Below are 19,978 nucleotides of genomic sequence, written 5' to 3'. Positions count from 1 at the left end.
ACAATACTATGAGACTAGAAATCAACTACAAGAAAATAACTGCAAAAAACATAAACATGTGGAGTCTAAACAATATGCTACTAAACAACCAAAGGATCACTGAAGAAATCAAAGAAGGAATTTTTTAAAAACCTGAAGACAAAAGAAAATAAAAGCACAACAATCCAAAAACTACGGGATGCAGAAAAAGCAGTTCTAAGAGGGAAGTTTATAGTGATGCAAGCTACTTTAGGAAACAACAAAAAATCTCCAATAAACAACCTAACCTCATACTTAAAGAAGAACAAACAAAACCCAAAGTTAGTAGAAGGAAAAATAATCATAAAGATCATAGCAGAAATAAATGAAATACGGACTGAAAAACAATAGAAAAGATCAATGAAAGTAACAGCTCGTTCTTTGAAAAGACAAACAAAATTGATAAACCTTCAGTCAGACTCATCAAGAAAAAAGGAGAGAGGGCCCAAAATCAATAAAATCAGAAATGAAAAATGAGAAGTTACAACTGGCACCACAGAAATACATTCTTGCTGGGTATGGCCACAGGCAAGGCCCTGACTGCTCCTTAACTAGACCATTTCTCAGGGCTATGTTTGCAGTGAGCAACCTTGAGGGATGAGGTAACATACCCCACCCCTCAGACAAAGAATAGGCTTGTTACGACTCACTATAAAAGTGATGAATTCCCCAGGCTTAGGTTCCTTTCCTTTAATGGTAACCCCCTGTGTGTGCAAGTATCATCCGTCATGGGCCCTGCATCATCCCCATGGGACTGATGGCATGGGAACCAGCACAAACCCAACATGAAGCTCTGACTACTGCTTTCTACCATGAGTAATGAAGTACTTTGTTTTTGACCCAAGAGTCTTGTGTCTTTTGCCAGCATAAAACAGTAACAGGCTAAGTTGTTAACTTATAAGTAGGGCAAAATCTCATACCCTACACAATTCTTTTTTTTTTTAATTAATTAAGTTATTTATTTATTTATTTTTGGCTGCATTGGGTCTTCGTTGCTGCATGCAGGCTTTCTCTGTGGTGGTGAGTGGGGGCTACTCTTCGTTGAGGTGCGTGGGCTTCTCATTGTGGTGGCTTCTCTTGCTGTGAAGCACAGGCTCTAGGCGTGCAGGCTTCAGTAGCTGCGGCATGCGGGCTTGGTAGTTGTGGTTCACAGGCTCTACAGCACAGGCTCAGTAGTTGTGGCACACGGGCTTAGTTGCTCCGCGGCATGTGGGATCTTCCTGGACCAGGGCTCGAACCCGTGTCCCCTGCATTGGCAGGCAGATTCTTAACCACTGCGCCACCAGGGAAGCCCCCCTACACAATTCTTATTACTCAAACTTTTTGATTTCCCAGGTAGTAAAACCCCAGATACTGGGGATTATTGTGGGAATGCTACTTTCAATTCTGAGAAGTAACAACATGTAAATAACTACCATCTAAATCATTATCACAAATGACAGTGAGATAAGGTCTTAGAATAAAAGATAGTCCTTTAATTGAACAAGTTTAGCTTCATGCAAAACTTATGACATTGCCCTTGTTTTGTGCATTTCAGAGGAGGCACCAGGAGAGCCTCCCTTTTGACATGAAAGGTCTACTTTGCTCCAAGAGTTAATTTGGTTCTTATTAAATTGCATGAGGAATCTAGGAAAAAAGAGTGCATTCCCCCGTATCAGTCAATAATACCTAGCACACTTAATAGATGGGTTTTAGGTCACCTAGCAGGGCCCTTTGGAAAAGGACACCAAATATGGTATACTTTTTCACTCATGAGAACCTTCTCAGAAAAATAAGAACGTTTATGGACTACATTTTCAATAGCTTTATTGAGTGTAACTGACATACAGTAAACTCTATGATTTTTGAAGATTATATGATTTATTAAGTTTTGATATATGTATATACCTGTGAAATATTCGCCACAATCAAGGTAATGAACCATCACCCCCAAAAGTTTCCACATGCCCCTTGGTCATCCCTCCTTCCTGCTCTTCTGTGTTACCCCCCACCTGCAGGCAACCATTCATCTGATCTCTATCACTACAGATTAGTTAACAATAGATTAATTTTCTAGAATTTGTAAAATTGGTATTATATAGTATACAATTTTTTTGCCTGTCTTCCTTCACTCAGCATAATTATTTTGATATCCATCCATGTTGTTCCAAATATTAATAATTATTTTAATGTTGAGTAGTATTTCATTGTATGGATATACCAAAATTCGTTCATCCATTCACTTGTTGATGGATATTTGTTATTTCCAGTTTTTGGCTATTACAAATAAAGTTGTTACGAACATGGTATACAAGTATGGTATACATATAGTTTAATTTCTCTGGGTAAAAACCTAAGAGCAGAATGACTGGATCATATTGTAGCCATATGTTGAACTTTTAAAGAAATGTTCAGACTGTTTTCCAAAGTGGTTGTACCATATTACATTCCCACCAGCAGTATATGCCAATTTAGCCAGTCTTTTAAAATTTCAACCATTCTAATAGGTGTGTAGTGGTATTTCATTGTGGTTTTAATATGCATTTCCCTATGATGAATGGTGTTGACTATCTTTTCACATGTTTATTTGCCATCCATATATCTTCTCTGGTGAAGTGTCTGTTCAAACCTTTCACTCATTTTGTTGTTGTTGGATTGCTTCTTTCATTATCAATTTTTAGTATTATTTATATATTCTGGATACAAGTTGTTTATCAGATACATGACTTGCAGATATTTTCTTCCAGTATGTGGCTTTCTTTTCATTTTCTTAAGTTTCTCTTTAGAAGAGAAGATGCTTCTAATTTTGATGAAGTTCAACTCATCAATGCTTTGTTTTATGGATTTTACTTTTATTGTTGCACCTAATAAATCTTTGCTTATTATAAGGTCAAAAAATTGTTATCCTATGTTTTCTTTGAGAAATTTTACAGTTTCAGATTTTTTTAGATTTAATAGATAGGTCTATGATCCATTTTCAGTTAATTTCTAAATATGGTGCAAGATGTAGATCAAAGTTCATTTCTGCATATGGGTATCCAATTGATCCAGCACCATTTGTTGAAAAGACTGACTGTCCCTTCTCCACTGAATTGCCTTTGCACCTTTGTTGAAAAGCAGTTTCCCATACATGCATAGGTTTATTTCTGGATTCTATCTGTTCTGTTGATGTATATGTCTATCTTTACCCAATACCAAACTGTCTTCATTACTGTAGCATTGTAACATCTTGAAATCAGGTGGTCCTAGTCCTCCAACTTTATTCTTCTTTAAAGTTGTTTTGGCTCTTCTAGGTGCTTCATATTTCCATGTGAATTGTAGAACCAGCTTGTCAATTTATACAAAAAAAGGCCAGCTGAATTGTGATTGTGATTGGGTTTAGTCTATAGATCAGTAAGGGGAGAATTAACAATATTGAGTCTTCTAACCCATGAACACAATATGTCTCCATTTATTTAGAATTTCTTTAGTATCTCTCAGCAATGTTTTGTAGTTTTCAGTGCACAAGTATTTCACACTGTTAGATTTATCCCTAAATATTTCATATTTTTTATGCTACTGTAAATGGCATTACTTTTAATTTCACTTTTCAGTTGTTTTTACTATATAGAAATACAGTTGAGTTTTGTCCATTGATCTTGTACCCTGCAATCTTGTTAAACTAATTTATTAGTTCTAATTGTTTTTAAAAAAAATAGATTCCATTGAATTTTCTATATAGATGATCAGGTAACCTGAAGGTAAGCCATTTTAGTTCTTCCTTTCTAAGTTAGGTGACTTTTATTTCTCTTTGCATTGGCTAAAACCTTCACTGTTGAATAGAACTGGTGAGAGCAGACATCTTGCTTCTGGTCACAATGGGAAAGCATTTAGTCTTCTACCATTAAAAATGGTAGGGAGTTAAGTTGAGGGAGTTCTTTTCTATTTTACTTTGTTGAGATTTTATCAGAAATGGATGTTGAACCTTGATGTTGTCAATGCTCTTTCTATGCCTATTAAGATGATCATATGGTTTTCTTTTTTAGTTGGTAAACATGGTGTATTATATTGATTGATATATGGATGTTAAAACAACTTTGCATTCCTGGAATAAACTTCACTTTGTCATGATGAATTATCCTTTTGATATTGGTTGTACTCAATTTGTTAAAATTTTGTTTAGAATTTTGGATCTATGTTCATGAGCCTATAGTTTTTTTCTCTTCTAAATTCTTTGTTTCCTAACTCATTAGAATAAGTTAGGAAATGCTTCCTTATTTTCAGTTTCTTAGAAGAGTTTGTGTAGAACTAGTAATACTTCTACAATACAGGCACAGTTTAGCAGGGTGCCTCTGGCTCAGGGTCTCTCACAAGTATACCCCTTGGTGAGCCATGGCTGCAGTCCTCCAAGGCTCGACTGGGGGAAAATCTGCTTCCAAGTGTATTCACACTGCTCTTAGCAGGACTCAAGATCTACTTTGAAGCTCACTGACATGGCTGTTAATAAGCCTCAGGTCCTTGATGGCCACAGACTGGAAACATCAGCTCCTGGCCATGTGGGCCTCTCCGCAGGGCAGCTCACAAAATGGAAGGTGGCATCCCTCACAATGAGTGAGTGAAAGAGTGAGAGGAATCCAAGTTGGAAGCCATAGTCTTTTTGTAACCTTATCCCAAGTGACTAATAAGCAAATCAGTCAGTCCAGCCCATACTCAAGGGGAAGAGATTTCACAATATTGTGACTACCAGGAGGTAGGACTTATTGGAGAACATTTTAGGACTGCCTACCAAAGTTGTTCATGATATTAACTTATTTTCCTTCTAATATTTATAGAATCTTTAGTGATGACAGCTCTCTCTTCCTTACTTGGGTAGTTATATATTCTCTTTTTTTTTCCTGGTCACTTGGTCTAGAAGTTGGTCAGTCTTATTGATCTTCATAAAGTTTTTGGTTTTGCTGTTTTTTTCTGTTGCTTTTCTGTTTTTCATTTTATCAGTTTCCACTCTGATTTTTATTATTCCTTTCTTCTGCTTATTTGGGGACTCAGCTGCTCTTGTTTTCTGTTTTGTAAGGTGGACCTTTCTTCTTTATAATATGGAGTGTAGTGCTCTAATTTCCCCTGAAGTACTGCTTTAATGGCATCCAAAAATTTTTGATATATTGTGTTTTCACCCTCATTCAGTTGAAAATACTTTCTAGTTTCCCTTCTGATTTCTTCTTTGACCATGGGTTATTTTAAAATGTTCTATTTAGTTTCCAAATATTTCAGAATTTTCCAGAGATCTCTCTGTTACAGATTTCTAATTTAATTCCATTCTGGTCAGAGAACATACTTTGTATAATTTGAATCCTTTTAAATTTAATAAGATCTTCTCTATGGCCCAGAAGATGATCTATCTTGGTAAATGTTCTGTGTGTACTTGAAAAGAATGTGTATTCTGCTGTTGTTGGGTGTAGGATTATACAAATGTCAATTAGGTCAAGTTGGTTGATGGAGTTGTTCAAGTCTTCTGTATCTTTACTGATTTTCTCTTGTAGACTACATTTTAAAATGTTATCAAAAATGCAGTATTGGTGACTGAACTTGAACATTGCTACATTATTTTTATTTTATTAAAATGTTTTTCTTACTCTGGCACACACATGCATGTGTGTGCACACACAGAGTCACAGTCACAAATTTAGAGACCACAAAACTGGAGTGAAATGAGGGATCTAACTCTGATGCTGCACCTTTGAACAAATTTTACTATTTAAGAAAGCACTTTTGAAACTGGGTTATTTTATGTTTCCTTGTCTGACCTTGTAAGCTACTTAACTGCAAAATGTGTTTTTATTCACAGTGCCTCTTAATATGTTATTTTTTATGCCAAGTCATGCTCCCGCTGAAAGCAAGACAGGCAACAAAGTCTTTAGTAGAATGAAACAAATATAGGTGCTTCTACTGTAACACTGTTTACAAGTGTTCAGACATATAAATGCTTTTAAAAAAACCTCGCATTCTACAAAATTGTGGATAAAAATAATGGGTTATGATAAAAATAATGGGTTATGGGAAAAATAGTGTGGGGCCATAACATATGAAACACATTTAACTTTGTAACCAGAATACTAATAAAAAATAATAATTATCTCAATTAAAATACTAGTACTCAGTAAATATCCACTACCACTTGTACCCAGGATCACAGCTGATTTTTACAGCCTTAAATCTGCAAGACATAGGTCCTTAAGGGCATTCACCTCCAATAGATAACATTGTCATCAAAATCTAATTTGGATCTGTGTTTTCTTCAGCAATCGTTTTTAAATACGAGGGAAATGTCTTCTTCATGTCTTCATCTACTCCTGCAACTTCATCAGATAGTGTCACATTGTAGGTAGAATACCAGTTCTTGAAGCCATTAAACCAGCTACTGCTTGCGCTGCTATCATATTATTCTTAGCTTAAGGCTTCCTTCTTTAACTGTAAGAAAGCTTGCCCCTGGATGCTTTAAACTATTGACTAGTTGGGGAAAAAATTACATATGAACCAATGATGTTATTTTCTTATTTGCCAATTGGGTACTAACTTGCATTACAGAAATGTGTTGTAACTGAAAACAGTATACTCCATAGTTTTCTAACCTTGAAATATGTGATTTTCCTAGTCATTTTCTTGGCAGCAGCTACTGTTGGGATTTAAATCTCCTTACTCCCAGAATCACTGAAAACATATTTACTGAGCACTTATTATGTTCCAGTCTGTTCTAAATGCTGGAGACAGTGGTGAGCATGAGAGACAAGGTCCTTGTGTTCACAGACTTTACATTCTGGTGGGGGATGCAGACAATAAACAGGTAAATCAATAAGTATGGTACTATCAGAGAGTGATATTTGCTATGAAGAAAATAAAACAGGGTGATGGGATATGGCATGAGACGTAGGGGGTTGGGTGGCCATTCTGTAGAGAGGCTACCTTAGATAGGATGATCAGGGAAATCCTCCCTGAAGAGATGACATTTGAGCCAAGACCTATCAAATGAGAAGGAACTAGTCATGGGATGATCTGGAGAAGACTGTCAGGCAGTAGGAACAGTAAAGTGACAGTAAATCAAAGGCCTTAAGATGGGAGTGTGCTTAGTGTATTTGAGGAACAGAATGAAAAGTGGCTGGGGAAGCTTCAGGGGTGCACCCAAGGCCAAGTGCCACGCCTCAATGCCATGCTGAGGTTGACCCAGCAGATCAAGCCACTGCTGCCTAACAGTTCCATGTCCTCCAAGCCTCAGATGGCCAGTGGCACCCCAAAATGCCTTCAGACAAATCCAACTGACTGACCCTCATCTGAGTACCAAACCCAGGCAACGGAGCATAATACACTTGATCACCACAAAGTGTCAGGCTGCTGTGGGGACAGGCGAGTTTGGCATCTCTGAGGGGGTTGTTGAAATCTGACATGGGCTCCATCCAAAAATCACCTGTAGACCAGGGAGAGAAGGCTGGAGCAGGGTTTCTCAGGAGGGAGCCTGGGATAGCTGGGGCAGGAGGATGGCACAGAGTAGGAGAGATGGGGTGGGCCTTGAGGGAAGGACTGGATACCAGTGAAGGAAAGATTCTGCAAGTCCCTTCAGAAAAAAGCCATCACTTTGTTTCTTTTGTCAGTCCTCAGTGCCATACGCCCTTACCTGGATGAGCCAGTGACTTTCCAACCAGTCACAACTGTCTAGCAGAATAGCCAGGTAGTGGGGCTTCACTATTTTTACAGAAACCTTAGCTTACCCAGACTGGTTCCAATCGTGCTGCCATAAACTTTAATGTTGCTTTGGAATATTTCTCTACGTGCTCTCTATTTTTAATACAAATACCTCATCTTCTCGGAAAGATCTCACCATCCTTTATGAGGAGAGACTCTTCATTCTCTTCTTTGGATATCCTTATAGTAGTTAGCGCAAGAGTGGGCCAGACCTTTCTCCTTCTCAAGAAGGAATTGTACTGCAAGGCCAGGCCTCCTTCAGGGACAGCTTCTCACATAGTTTAATGCCACAGTAGGACACAAGCTTTGCTGATACCAGCCAGCAGCTCGTGGTGCCAAAATGACACTAACACTCTGGGTTTCATGTTTCAGGCAACGAGATACGAGAAACTAGGCATGGGGCTGCTTACCTGTTCTTCCTGCAGCGAATTGTGAAGCCAAGAAAGAAGGCTATCAGCAGAAGTCCACAGCTGAGGAAAGTCCAAACAACACCCAAGAGGGCAGGAGATAATGAAGAAATGGTCTTACTGCTGTGGCGGGAAGAGGTCTGAGAACAGAATGAAGAGAAGCTGTTAGGAACGAAGGCTCTTCTATAGATCAAACATGAACTGCCCCCATCACCTCCAGAGCTGGGACATACATGTCCTGCATAAGCATTTCCTCCTCGTACTTCTCCCCCCTCCACCACCACTACCATCATCAACAATAATAACAACAACGTGTACATCTAAGCAGCCCTGACACCCCATGGCTGCTGACTTACAATTGTTGTCCTGCAGAGATCATGAAGGGGTCTCCGCTCCAGCTCCTGGCCAGGAAAACCATCACACAATTCAGAGCAGTTTATTTCAGGCTCCATGTCATCATATGCCTCTCTTGGTATGTGCTTATTCACAGTCTTGGTCACCCACCAGTAGATAACCAGAAGATCTTTGAGTAAAACAGAAGAGCAACTCCAATCTTTTCTTCAGAGGTGCCATTTTAAAGCTGGCTCCTGGGGCAGAATGGGACGAACAGTCCATTCAGGTGGAAGCGGAGAGTTATTTCACTAAAGCTCCTTCATCAGACGCCCTCCAGGCTCTCCGGGTCCCCTGCTGCCAGTGAAGACCATGTAAGTCAAGAGTGGGCATCTTAGTAACCATTAAGTCACACACTGCGATGATTCTGGCTTGCCACCAGATGGCAGTCGCTGCTCCAAGTACTCCCACACAGGTCTCAAAGGAGAAGAAAGCAATTAAACCTGTTAACAAACAAATGTTATTTATATATAACACACACAAATAAACACAAACACACACATATATGTAAATGGCTTATTACAGAAGTTTTAAAATATTTTACACATTTTAACCATATATTTTTATTGTATGTAGTTATATACATTATTATATATAACCAAGGTTTAAAATATAGTATATATTTAAATAAATATATTTCAAAACCTCTTTAATAAACAATACTTTAAAAACAAAGACACAGCACACTTAACAATTTATAGATATACAGCTCTACAGTCCCTCTTCTGATCCCCTTTATGGTCCAGCACTACAAAAATTTTAGTTTTGGGCTTCCCCGGTGGCACAGTGGTTGAGAGTCTGCCTGCCAATGCAGGGGACACGGGTTTGAGCCCTGGTCTGGGAAGATCCCACATGCCACGGAGCAACTAGGCCCGTGAGCCACAACTACTGAGCCTGTGCGTCTGGAGCCTGTGCTCTGCAACAAGAGAGGCCGCGACAGTGAAAGGCCCGCGCACCGCGATGAAGAGTGGCTCCCGCTTGCCGCAACTAGAGAAAGCCCTCGCACAGAAACGAAGACCCAACACAGCCAAAAATAAATAAATAAATAAATTTATTTAAAAAAAAATTTTAGTTTCAATATGTGAACACTCCTCCTTTTTTCCCTAGTGGAAACCCCCCTGCCCTTCCAAGATCTTTCTATGCAACTTAGGGAGTAAGCTCTGTCTGATCCTGGGTGGTGGTAGGCTCAGGTGCCCCATGCTGTCTGCATACATTGTCTGTTGGTTGGTCCTGTTCACTCCTGTTAGCTCAGTGAGGGGAGGAACATTCTATGCCCAGTCAGCTGGGATCTCAAAAGGATATGCAAGCCCTTTGCCAAGAGTTTTCTGTTTGTTTATTTTTAAACTGTTAGACTACTAGAAGTGGGATAGGCTACTCAGGTAATAGGGAGAGAAACTGAGGGTTCTAAGAATTCCCACAGAGTGACCGAGTGGCCAGAGCATGGTGTTATTTCTCTCAGAAGATGATTGCAATATGAATACTGTGATCTAAAAAAAAGCTCTACCTTGCAGAACAAAAGTACAAATGCTCAAAAGTAGAGAGGCTTAAATTAACTCCAGCAGAAAAGGCAGACATGTCCCCAATACTTTAAAGCAATCTATCCTGTAACAGAGAAACAGATTTGAAATTTTACCAGTGGGAATTTAAAAAAGGATGCCACTTCTGCTTTGTGTTTCTGAAACAGCTTAGCACAGTTTTCTTTTATTGTGGAGGAAATTTGGAAGAGGAAAAAAATCAATTATTATTATTCCAATAGCCACTGAATACAGGACTTGTGTTTAAGCCAGAACAATAGTGACTGGTGTAGATGCCATCTTTGGATTCTGCATGCTTAGACATGAACAATATAGCACCAGGTGCTGCCCATATATTGGCCTCTCATATCTTCCTGAATTATTTACCAGGCTCATTACAATGAAATCCCAAGAGAACTAAAAGCCACTACCTCCTGTCAAGACATTTAAATTCTTGTGAAGTCTGATCAGATTACTGAATGCAAAATTAAGAAGTAAATATAAAAATCTGACTATTTGCATCTTAATTTAGTTGAAAATTTAATTGCTAAAAAGATAATTTTTTTTCTTTTTCTTAAAAGTTAGACATCCCCTATTGTGCTTTCTAGCATAGAGCAATATTGGAAGCCACAGGAAGGACTATACTCTATGATGGATTGAAAAATATATTTTTCCTATATTGCCCTTTTAATAATACTCGCAAATAAGTACAGTTACATTTAAACCATTATTAAATCCCTGTTTGTGTATCCTTACATCATATAGATGTGTGTGTGTATATACATAAAACCTCATTTTGTTCTCACAACTGTGTCATGTGAGGTAAACAAGACATCTCGTTTTCACATAAGAAAACTGAAGAGCAGAAAAGTGGAGAATCTTGCTCCAAATCTGCAGAGGAGGAACTCAAATCCAGGGGTTTAACTGCAAGGTCAATGTCCTCCCAGTTAATACCCTGCATGGGGCAGACACCCTGGACTGACCTCACCCCAAGAAGACACCAATGGCCTGTTAGGTTTCTTCATGTTTAGTTCTCAGAGCTTCACATCTATGGGTTCTCTGGAGTGTGGCCCACAACAGTATGTCTATATCAGTAACTCTCAACTGGGGCAATTTTGCAACTCCAGAGGACATTTGGCAGTGTCTGGAGACACTGTGGTTGTCAAAACTGAGAGGAAGGTGCTACTGACATGTGGTAGGTAGAGGCCAGGGATGCTGTTAAACATCCTACAATTCACAGAATGGTCCAAATAACAAAGACTTATCCAGCCCCAAGTGTCTGTAATGCTAAGGTAGAGAAACCCTGGCCAACACTGTGGATCTCAGAAGGGCTAACAACCTTAAGCCCAAATCATCTTCGGGAGATTCTGTGAACATGATAGAACTGTCCAGCTGAACATAAATTTCTGAGTACATTCTAAAGGTCATCTTGGACAGACTGAACTCACTGGCATGGAACTTTGAATGCTAGGCACCCCTCCAGTCCATGGATATTCAGTATAGGAACTTTATAAACCATGATACTAGGCTCCTCCACGGGGCAGGCATTCAATTCCAACATTAGCACACACTTACAGAGATTCACACATGAAGAAGTGGTGAAACAATGAATGGCTTAGTTATTGAGAGGACAGAGTTGAATGATTTCAAAAAGTATTGAGTGATTGGGAAAGTGGATGGGAAGTAGTGTGTCAGAGGGGATAATAGTGAGGCATTTGACCATAAGATACATACAGAATCCAAGGCACAAAGAGAAAGGTCTGCCAGGCTCCTCCAAGAGCAATTCCCGCCCCCACCAAAGTCTATAGAGGTAAACTGTCTAGTCCACAGACAGCAGCAGGCCCAAGAAGATGAAATGGTAGGGCTTACAATTTATTTGACAGAATCCTGCCCGGTGATTAGGATCAGCAAAACAGACACTGCATCAACTACACTGTTCCAAAGAGCAAGATGGTCATTTACAGGTTCACAACTCTCAACAGCCCCCATATCTTTCCACAAAAATCTACCCTATTCTTCTACACATTATTTCTGGCTATTGGAAAACTAGTCCTACAATTACTGTCTTTTAAAAGTTTGTTTTGTAGTTGGTACAACTTCTGCTTCTGTTCATGAAGAATTAACTGCTATTGGAATTGCCCTCCTGCTGTAAACACCTCGAAAACCAGACAAAATATACAAAACAACTCTTACCAGATATTGGATAACAGATTTCACAGGACTTTGGAAAACAAATGAGGTGAACCTACAATTGACTGACAGATATAAAGTGAAATATAAATAAATAAATATATCCTTTCAGTGACAATAATTGATCCCAAGTTACTGCTTGAAGGCAGTTCCCAGGCCACAGCACAAGGAGGGAAATCCAAAGAGAGCCTAGAAGTCTTGTTAAGGTAAGGAGAATAGATTGGAGTTTAGGGACATCAGGCAAACAAATTTGTGAGGCAGAGTAATGAAGAAGACGGAGATACCAAGAAAGAGTGTGCTTTGGAAATCTGCAGGGGATCCTCTCAGTCTTTTTCTGAGTATTGATCTAGGCATGTGAGAGGAAACTATTTGAAGTGAAAGAAATAACCACTGGTAGGCAGTAGCTGAACATTTCCTGGAGTTCACACAGGGTTGGGAATACTTTGTGTTCCCACCAGCCAGAGTGGAGAGACCTCATAATATACAGGACATTGGATACAATTCTCATTAAAAAATGGGACTAAATAAACCCTAGACTAGAAACTACTCTGGACTTTCCCTAATAATGCTTAAAAGTAAGCCTTAAAAGGATCAGATTGATCCACAAAAAACTTAACTGCATTCCAGAACAAAACACAATGTTCGTTAAAGGAATACAACAAGAGTCAGCATTCAACAACATAAAATTCAAAATGTCCATCATCAATAAAAAATTACCAGGCATACAAAGAAACAAGAAATAAGATCTATAACAATATACTTTAAAAATTCAATAAAAACATACAGCAGGACTTCCCTGGCGGTCCAGAGGTTAGGACACCACATATCCACTGCAGGGGGCACAGGTTTGATCCCTGGTCAGGGAATTGGGATCCTGCATCCTGTGCAGCGCAGCCAAAAAATAGAAAAAAAAATACAGAAATAACAGAAATAATATAATTAGCACATGAGGACTTTAAAACAACTATTATAAATATGCTCAAAGATATAAAACAGAACATAAACAAAATGAAAGGAGAAATGGAGAATATATTTTAAAAACCCAAATAGAATTCTAGAGATTAAAATGCAATTATAAAATTAAAAATATAGTAGATTAGACACTCCAAAAAAAAATATATTGGTGATCCACCAGAGGGCAGACAGCAGAAGCAAGAAGAACTACAATCCTGCAGCCTGTGGAACAAAAACCACATTCACAGAAAGACAGACAAGATGAAAAGGCAGAGGGCTATATGCCAGATGAAGGAACAAGATAAAACCCCAGAAAAGTACCTAAATGAAGTGGAGATAGGCAACCTTCCAGAAAAAGAATTCAGAATAATGATAGTGAAGATGATCCAGGACCTCGGAAAAAGAATGGAGGCAAAGATCAAGAAGATGCAAGAAATGTTTAACAAAGACCTAGAAGAATTAAAAAACAAACAAACAAACACCTAGAAGAGTTAAAGAACAAATAGAGATGAACAATACAATAACTGAAATCAAAAATACACTTGAAGGAATCAATAGCAGAATAACTGAGGCAGAAGAACAGATAAAAAAAAAATTAAAAAAAAAAAGAAGATCAGATAAGTGACCTGGAAGACAGAATGGTGGAATTCACAGCTGCGGAACAGAATAAAGAAAAAAAAGAATGAAAAGAAATGAAGACAGCCTAAGAGACCTCTGGGACAACATTAAACGCACCAACATTCACATTATAGGGGTCCCAGAAAGAGAAGAGAGAGAGAAAGGACCCGAGAAAATATCTGAAGAGATTATAGTCAAAAACTTCCCTAACATGGGAAAGGAAATAGCCAGCCAAATCCAGGAAGTGTAGAGAGTCCCAGGCAGGATAAACCCAAGGAGAAACACACCAAGACGCATGGTAACCAAATTGGCAAAAATTAAAGACAAAGAAAAATTACTGAAAGCAGCAAGGGAAAATCGACAAATAACATATAAGGGAACTCCCATAAGGTTAACAACTGATTTCTCAGCAGAAACTCTACAAGCCAGAAGGGAGTGGCATGATATATTTAAAGTGAAGAAAGGGAAGAATCTACAACCAAGATTACTCTACCCAGCAAGGACCTCATTCAGATTCGACGGAGAAATCAAAAGCTTTACAGACAAGCAAAAGCTAAGAGAATTCAGTACCACCAAACCAGCTCTACAACAAATGCTAAAGGAACTTCTCTAGGCAGGAAACACAGAGAAGAAAAGGACCTACAAAAACAAACCCATAACAATTAAGAAAATGGTAATAGGAACATACATACTGATAATTACCTTAAACGTGAATGGATTTAATGCTCCAACCAAAAGACACAGGCTTGCTGAATGGATACAAAAACAAGACCCGTATATATGCTGTCTACAAGAGACCCACTTCAGACCTAGGGACACATACAGAAAGTGAGGGGATGGAAAAAGATATTCTATGCAAATGGAAATCAAAAGAAAGCTGCAGTAGCAATACTCATATCAGATAAAATAGACTTTAAAATAAAGAATGTTACAAGAGACAGGGAAGGACACTACATAATGATCAAGGGATCAATCCAAGAAGAAGATATAACAAACATAAATATATATGCATCCAATATAGGAGCACCTCAATACATAAGGCAACTGCTAACAGCTATAAAAGAGGAAATAGTAACACAAAAATAGTGGGGGACTTTAACACCTCACTTACACCAATGGACAGATCATCCAAACAGAAAATTAATAAGGAAACACAAGCTTTAAATGACACAGTAGACCACACAGATTTAATTGATATTCATAGGACATTCCATCCAAAAACAGATTACACTTTCTTCTCAAGTGCACACAGAACATTCTCCAGGATAGATCACATCTTGGGTCACAAATCAAGCCTCAGTAAATTTAAGAAAATTGAAATCATATCAAGCATCTTTCTAACCACAATGCTATGAGATTAGAAATCAATTACAGGGGGAAAAACGTAAAGAACACAAATACATGGAGGCTAAACAATACATTAGTAAATAACCAAGAGATCACTGAGGAAATCAAAGAGGAAATCAAAAAATACCTAGAGACAAATTACCACGAAAACACGACAATCCAAAACCTATGGGATGCAGCAAAAGCAGTTCTAAGAGGGAAGTTTATAGCAATACAAACCTCAACAAACATGAAAAATCTCAAATAAACTATCTAACTTTACAACTAAAGGAACTAGAGAAAGAACAAACAAAACCCAAAGTTAGTATAAGGAAAGAAATCATAAAGATCAGAGCAGAAATAAATGAAATAGAAACAAAGAAAATAGCAAAGATCAATAAAACCAAAAGGTGGTTCTTTGAGAAGATAAACAAAATTGATAAACCATTAGCCAGACTGATCAAGAAAAAGAGGAGAGGACTCAAATCAATAAAATTAGAAATGAAAAACGAGAAGTTACAACAGACACCGCAGAAATACAAAGCATCCTAAGAGACTACTACAAGCAAACCTATGCCAATAAAATGGACAACCTGGAAGAAGCGGACAAATTCTCAGAAAGGTATAATCTTCCAAGACTGAACCAGGAAGAAATAGAAAATATGAACAGACAAATCACAAGTAATGAAATTGAAAGTGTGATTAAAAATCTTCCAACAAACAAAAGTCCAGGACCAGATAGCTTCACAGGTGAATTCTATCAAACATATAGAGAAGAGCTAACACCCATCCTTCTCAAACTCTTCCAAAAATTGCAGAGGAAGGAACCCCCAAACTCATTCTATGAGGCCACCATCACCCTGACACCAAAACCAGACAAAGATACTACAAAAAAGAAAATTACAGACCAATATCACTGATGGATATAGATGCAAAAATCCTCAACAAAATACTAGCAAACAGGGCTTCCCTGGTGGCGCAGTGGTTAAGAATCTGCCTGCTAATGCAGGGGACACGGGTTCGAGCCCTGGTCCCGGAAGATCCCACATGCCACGGAGCAGCTGGGCCCGTGAGCCACAATTACTGAGCCTGCGCGTATGGAGCCTGTGCTCCGCAACAAGAGAGGCTGCGATAGTGAGAGGCCCACGCACTGCGATGAAGAGTGGCCCCCAGTTGCCACAACTGGAGAAAGCCCTCACACAGAAACGAAGACCGAACACAGCCATAAATAAATAAATAAATAAAATTTAAAAGAGATAAGCAAAACATTCTCTCTATAAATTTGATCCTTTAAAAAAAATGTTAAAAAAAATACTAGCAAACAGAATCCCACAACACATTAAAAAGATCATACACCATTATCAAGTGGGATTTATCCCAGCGATACAAGGATTACTTAACATATGCAAATCAATCAATGTGATATACCAAACTAACAAACTGAAGAATAAAAACCATATGATCATATCAATAAATGCAGAAAAAGCTTTTGACAAAATTCAACACCCATTTATGATAAAAACTCTCCAGAAAGTGGGCATAGAAGGAACCTACCTCAACATAATAAAGGCCATATATGACAAATCCACAGCAAACATCATTCTCAATGGTGAAAAGCTGAAAGCATTTCCTCTAAGATCAGGAACAAGACAAGGATGTCCACTCTCGCCACTATTATTCAACATAGTTCTGGAAGTCCTAGCCATGGCAATCAGAGAAGAAAAGGAAATAAAAGGAATACACATTGGAAAAGAAGAAGTAAAACTGTCACTGTTTGCAGATGACATGATACTATACATAGAGAATCCTAAAGATGTCACCAGAAAACTACTAGAGCTAATCAATGAATTTGGTAAAGCTGCAGGATACAAAATTGATACACAGAAATCTCTTGCATTCCTATACATTAATGATGAAAAATCTGAAAGAGAAATTAAGGAAACACTCCCATTTACCACTGCAACAAAAAGAATAAAATACCTAGGAATAAACCTACCTAGGGAGACAAAAGACCTGTATGCAGAAAACTATAAGACACTGATGAAAGAAATTAAAGATGATACCAACAGATGGAGAGATATACCATGTTCTTGGATTGGCAGAATCAATATTGTGAAAATGACTATACTACCCAAAGCAATCTACAGATTCAATGCAATCCCTATCAAATTACCAATGGCATTTTTTACAGAACTAGAATAAAAATCTTAAAATTTGTATGGAGACACAAAAGACCCCATATAGCCAAACCAGTCTTGAGGGAAAAAAATGGAGCTGGAGGAATCAGGCTCCCAGACTTCAGACTATACTACAAAGCTACAGTAATCAAGACAGTATGCTACTGGCACAGAAACAGAAATATAGATCAATGGAACAGGATAGAAAGCCCAGAGATAAACCCACGCACCTATGGTCAACTAATCTATGACAAAGGATGCAAGGATATACAATGGAGAAAAGACAGTCTCTTCAATAAGTGATGCTGGGAAAACTGGACAGCTACATGTAAAAGAATGAAATTAGAACACTCCCTAACACCATACACAAAAATAAACTCAAAATGGATTAAAGACCTAAATGTAAGACCGGACACAGTAAAACTCTTAGAGGAAAACATAGGAAGAACACTCTCTGACATAAATCACAGCAAGATCTTTTTTGATCCACCTCCTAGAGTAATGGAAATAAAAACAAAAATAAACAAATGGGACCTAATGAAACTTAAAAGCTTTTGCAAAGCAAAGGAAACTACAAACAAGACGAAAAGACAATCCTCAGAATGGGAGAAAATATTTGCAAACGAATCAATGGACAAAGGATTAATCTCCAAAATATATAAACAGCTCATGCAGCTCAATATTAAAAAAACAAACAACCCAATCAAAAAATGGGCAGAAGACCTAAATAGACATTTCTCCAAAGAAGACATACAGATGGCCAAGAGGCACATGAAAAGCTGCTCAACATCACTAATTATTAGAGAAATGCAAATCAAAACTACAATGAGATATCACCTCACACCAGTAAGAATGGGCATCATCAGAAAGTCTACAATCAACAAATGCTGGAGAGGGTGTGGAGAAAAGGGGACCCTCTTACACTGTTGGTGGGAATGTAAATTGATACAGCCACTATGGAGAACAGTATGGAAGTTCCTTAAAAAACTTAAAATAGAATTACCATATGACCCAGCAATCCCACTACTGGGCATATAACCAGAGAAAACCGTAATTCAAAAAGACACATGCACCCCAATGTTCATTGCAGCACTATTTACAATAGCCAGGTCATGGAGGTAACCTAAATGTCCATTGACAGACAAATGGATAAAGAATATGTGGTACATATATACAATGGAATGTTACTCAGCCATAAGAAGGAATGAAATTGGGTCATTTGTAGAGACGTGGATGGATCTAGAGACTGTCATACAGAGTGAAGTAAGTCAGAAAGAGAAAAACAAATATCGTATATTAACGCCCCTAGAAAAATGGTACAGATGAACCGGTTTGCAGGGCAGAAATAGAGACACAGATGTAGAGAACAAAGTATGGACACCAAGGGGGGAAATGGCAGGGTGTTGGTGGTGGTGTGATGAATTGGGAGATTGGGATTGACATGTATACACTAATATGTATAAAATGGATAACTAATAAGAACCTGCTGTATAAAAAATAAATAAAATAAAATTCAAAAATTCAAAAAAATAAAAATAAAAACAAAATTAAATCAAAAAGAAAATAAGTATCTAAAAATTAGAAAGCAAGCTGAAACAAATTACTATCATCAAGTTGATGATATAACCACATAGAGAAGAATTATTTTAAGTAAAAGTAATTTGATTATACACCTGAAAGACAAAAAATAACCACAAAGAAATCTTAAATGGCATTAAGTGGGTATTGTTCCTATTTTATATAGATGGATATACATACATATACACATACATTCAACTACTTATTAGATAAAGCAAATAAGTAATTATGTTCATGTCAATGGGAACTAAGAATTTCAAAGTAAGAGAAAAATATATGCATATAAAATAAAATAAGTTAAAAATCTCTCAATCATTCATTTAAATGGGAAATATCAGTATGGAGTCAAAATTTTTCTTTTTCTAAAATATTCATATTTCCTAGTCTGTTAACTGAAGTTTGGAAGTAAGTACAACATAGCAACAATAAGCACTCCAAGTGCCCAGATTGTAGTCTCTAAAACCATTTTTCACTAAAAGGAATCAGATTTCCTTAGTGAAATAGTCAATTTAAGTTATGGAGCTGGAAATATATGAGATGAAACTGGGACATTTTGTCATACTAGAGCATGAAAAATTATCAGACTACAGAGAGAACAGAATCATGTCAAAGGGATGCAGGAGTCAACAGGCTTCCACTGGTCAATGACAGGATAATTTGAGCATCAAAAAGAACAACAACTGTAATGCACTGAAACATATATGGCACATAGTAGGCATGCAATAAATGATTATTGAATAAATGGACAAAATTAGCATTGTAGGTATTAGTAAAATACTGTCGAAGGTGTGGTCTACAACACTGACTTAGTGGCTCCTCCATGAGGACAGATGGTGGAAATTTCTCTTCCTTTCAAATACCAGGAAAAGTTGTCTTTTTCTCGAACATTTTCATGTCATGAGTAGTACGTTTCTTTCTCTTTTGGCTGCTGGGAAGCTTGGAATCAAATATGTGGTGCACTTATAGCAACTGTGCAGTGTTAGGTATTTCTGGCTCGTTTTATTATCCTATGACTGTTTTCCTTTTGTCTGGATTTCCTTATTCCTTCATTTTTTCAACCCAATACATGCTTTATATTAAAAGCAGAAGGGACAACTGAAGTAATACGGATGTTTCT

General features: G+C 37.8%; 1 protein-coding gene across 6 annotated transcripts in view; it reads right to left on the bottom strand.

The window, feature by feature from the left end:
- The window catches only part of GPR156 (G protein-coupled receptor 156), a 92,650-nt gene that overhangs the window by 55,460 nt on the left and 17,212 nt on the right, over positions 1-19,978 (bottom strand). For 4 of the 6 annotated variants that reach the window (XM_082460033.1, XM_082460035.1, XM_082460036.1 and 1 more), the window contains exons 2-3: positions 8,471-8,947; positions 8,118-8,254 (exon numbers count right to left, since the gene is read on the bottom strand). In XM_082460033.1, coding sequence (XP_082316159.1) covers positions 8,118-8,254; positions 8,471-8,566 — 233 coding nt within the window. In that variant the 5' untranslated portion in view covers positions 8,567-8,947. Of the gene's footprint in view, positions 1-8,117; positions 8,255-8,470; positions 8,948-19,978 lie in introns of those variants that run through there. The other 2 variants (XM_082460038.1, XM_082460037.1) reach the window with 2 other exon arrangements.

The sequence above is a fragment of the Balaenoptera physalus genome (assembly GCF_965194825.1).
Source record: "Balaenoptera physalus genome assembly, chromosome: 4".
Classification (NCBI taxonomy): domain Eukaryota; kingdom Metazoa; phylum Chordata; class Mammalia; order Artiodactyla; family Balaenopteridae; genus Balaenoptera; species Balaenoptera physalus.
Note: the sequence above shows the minus strand (reverse complement) of the source record. Positions and strands in the feature narration are given on the sequence as shown.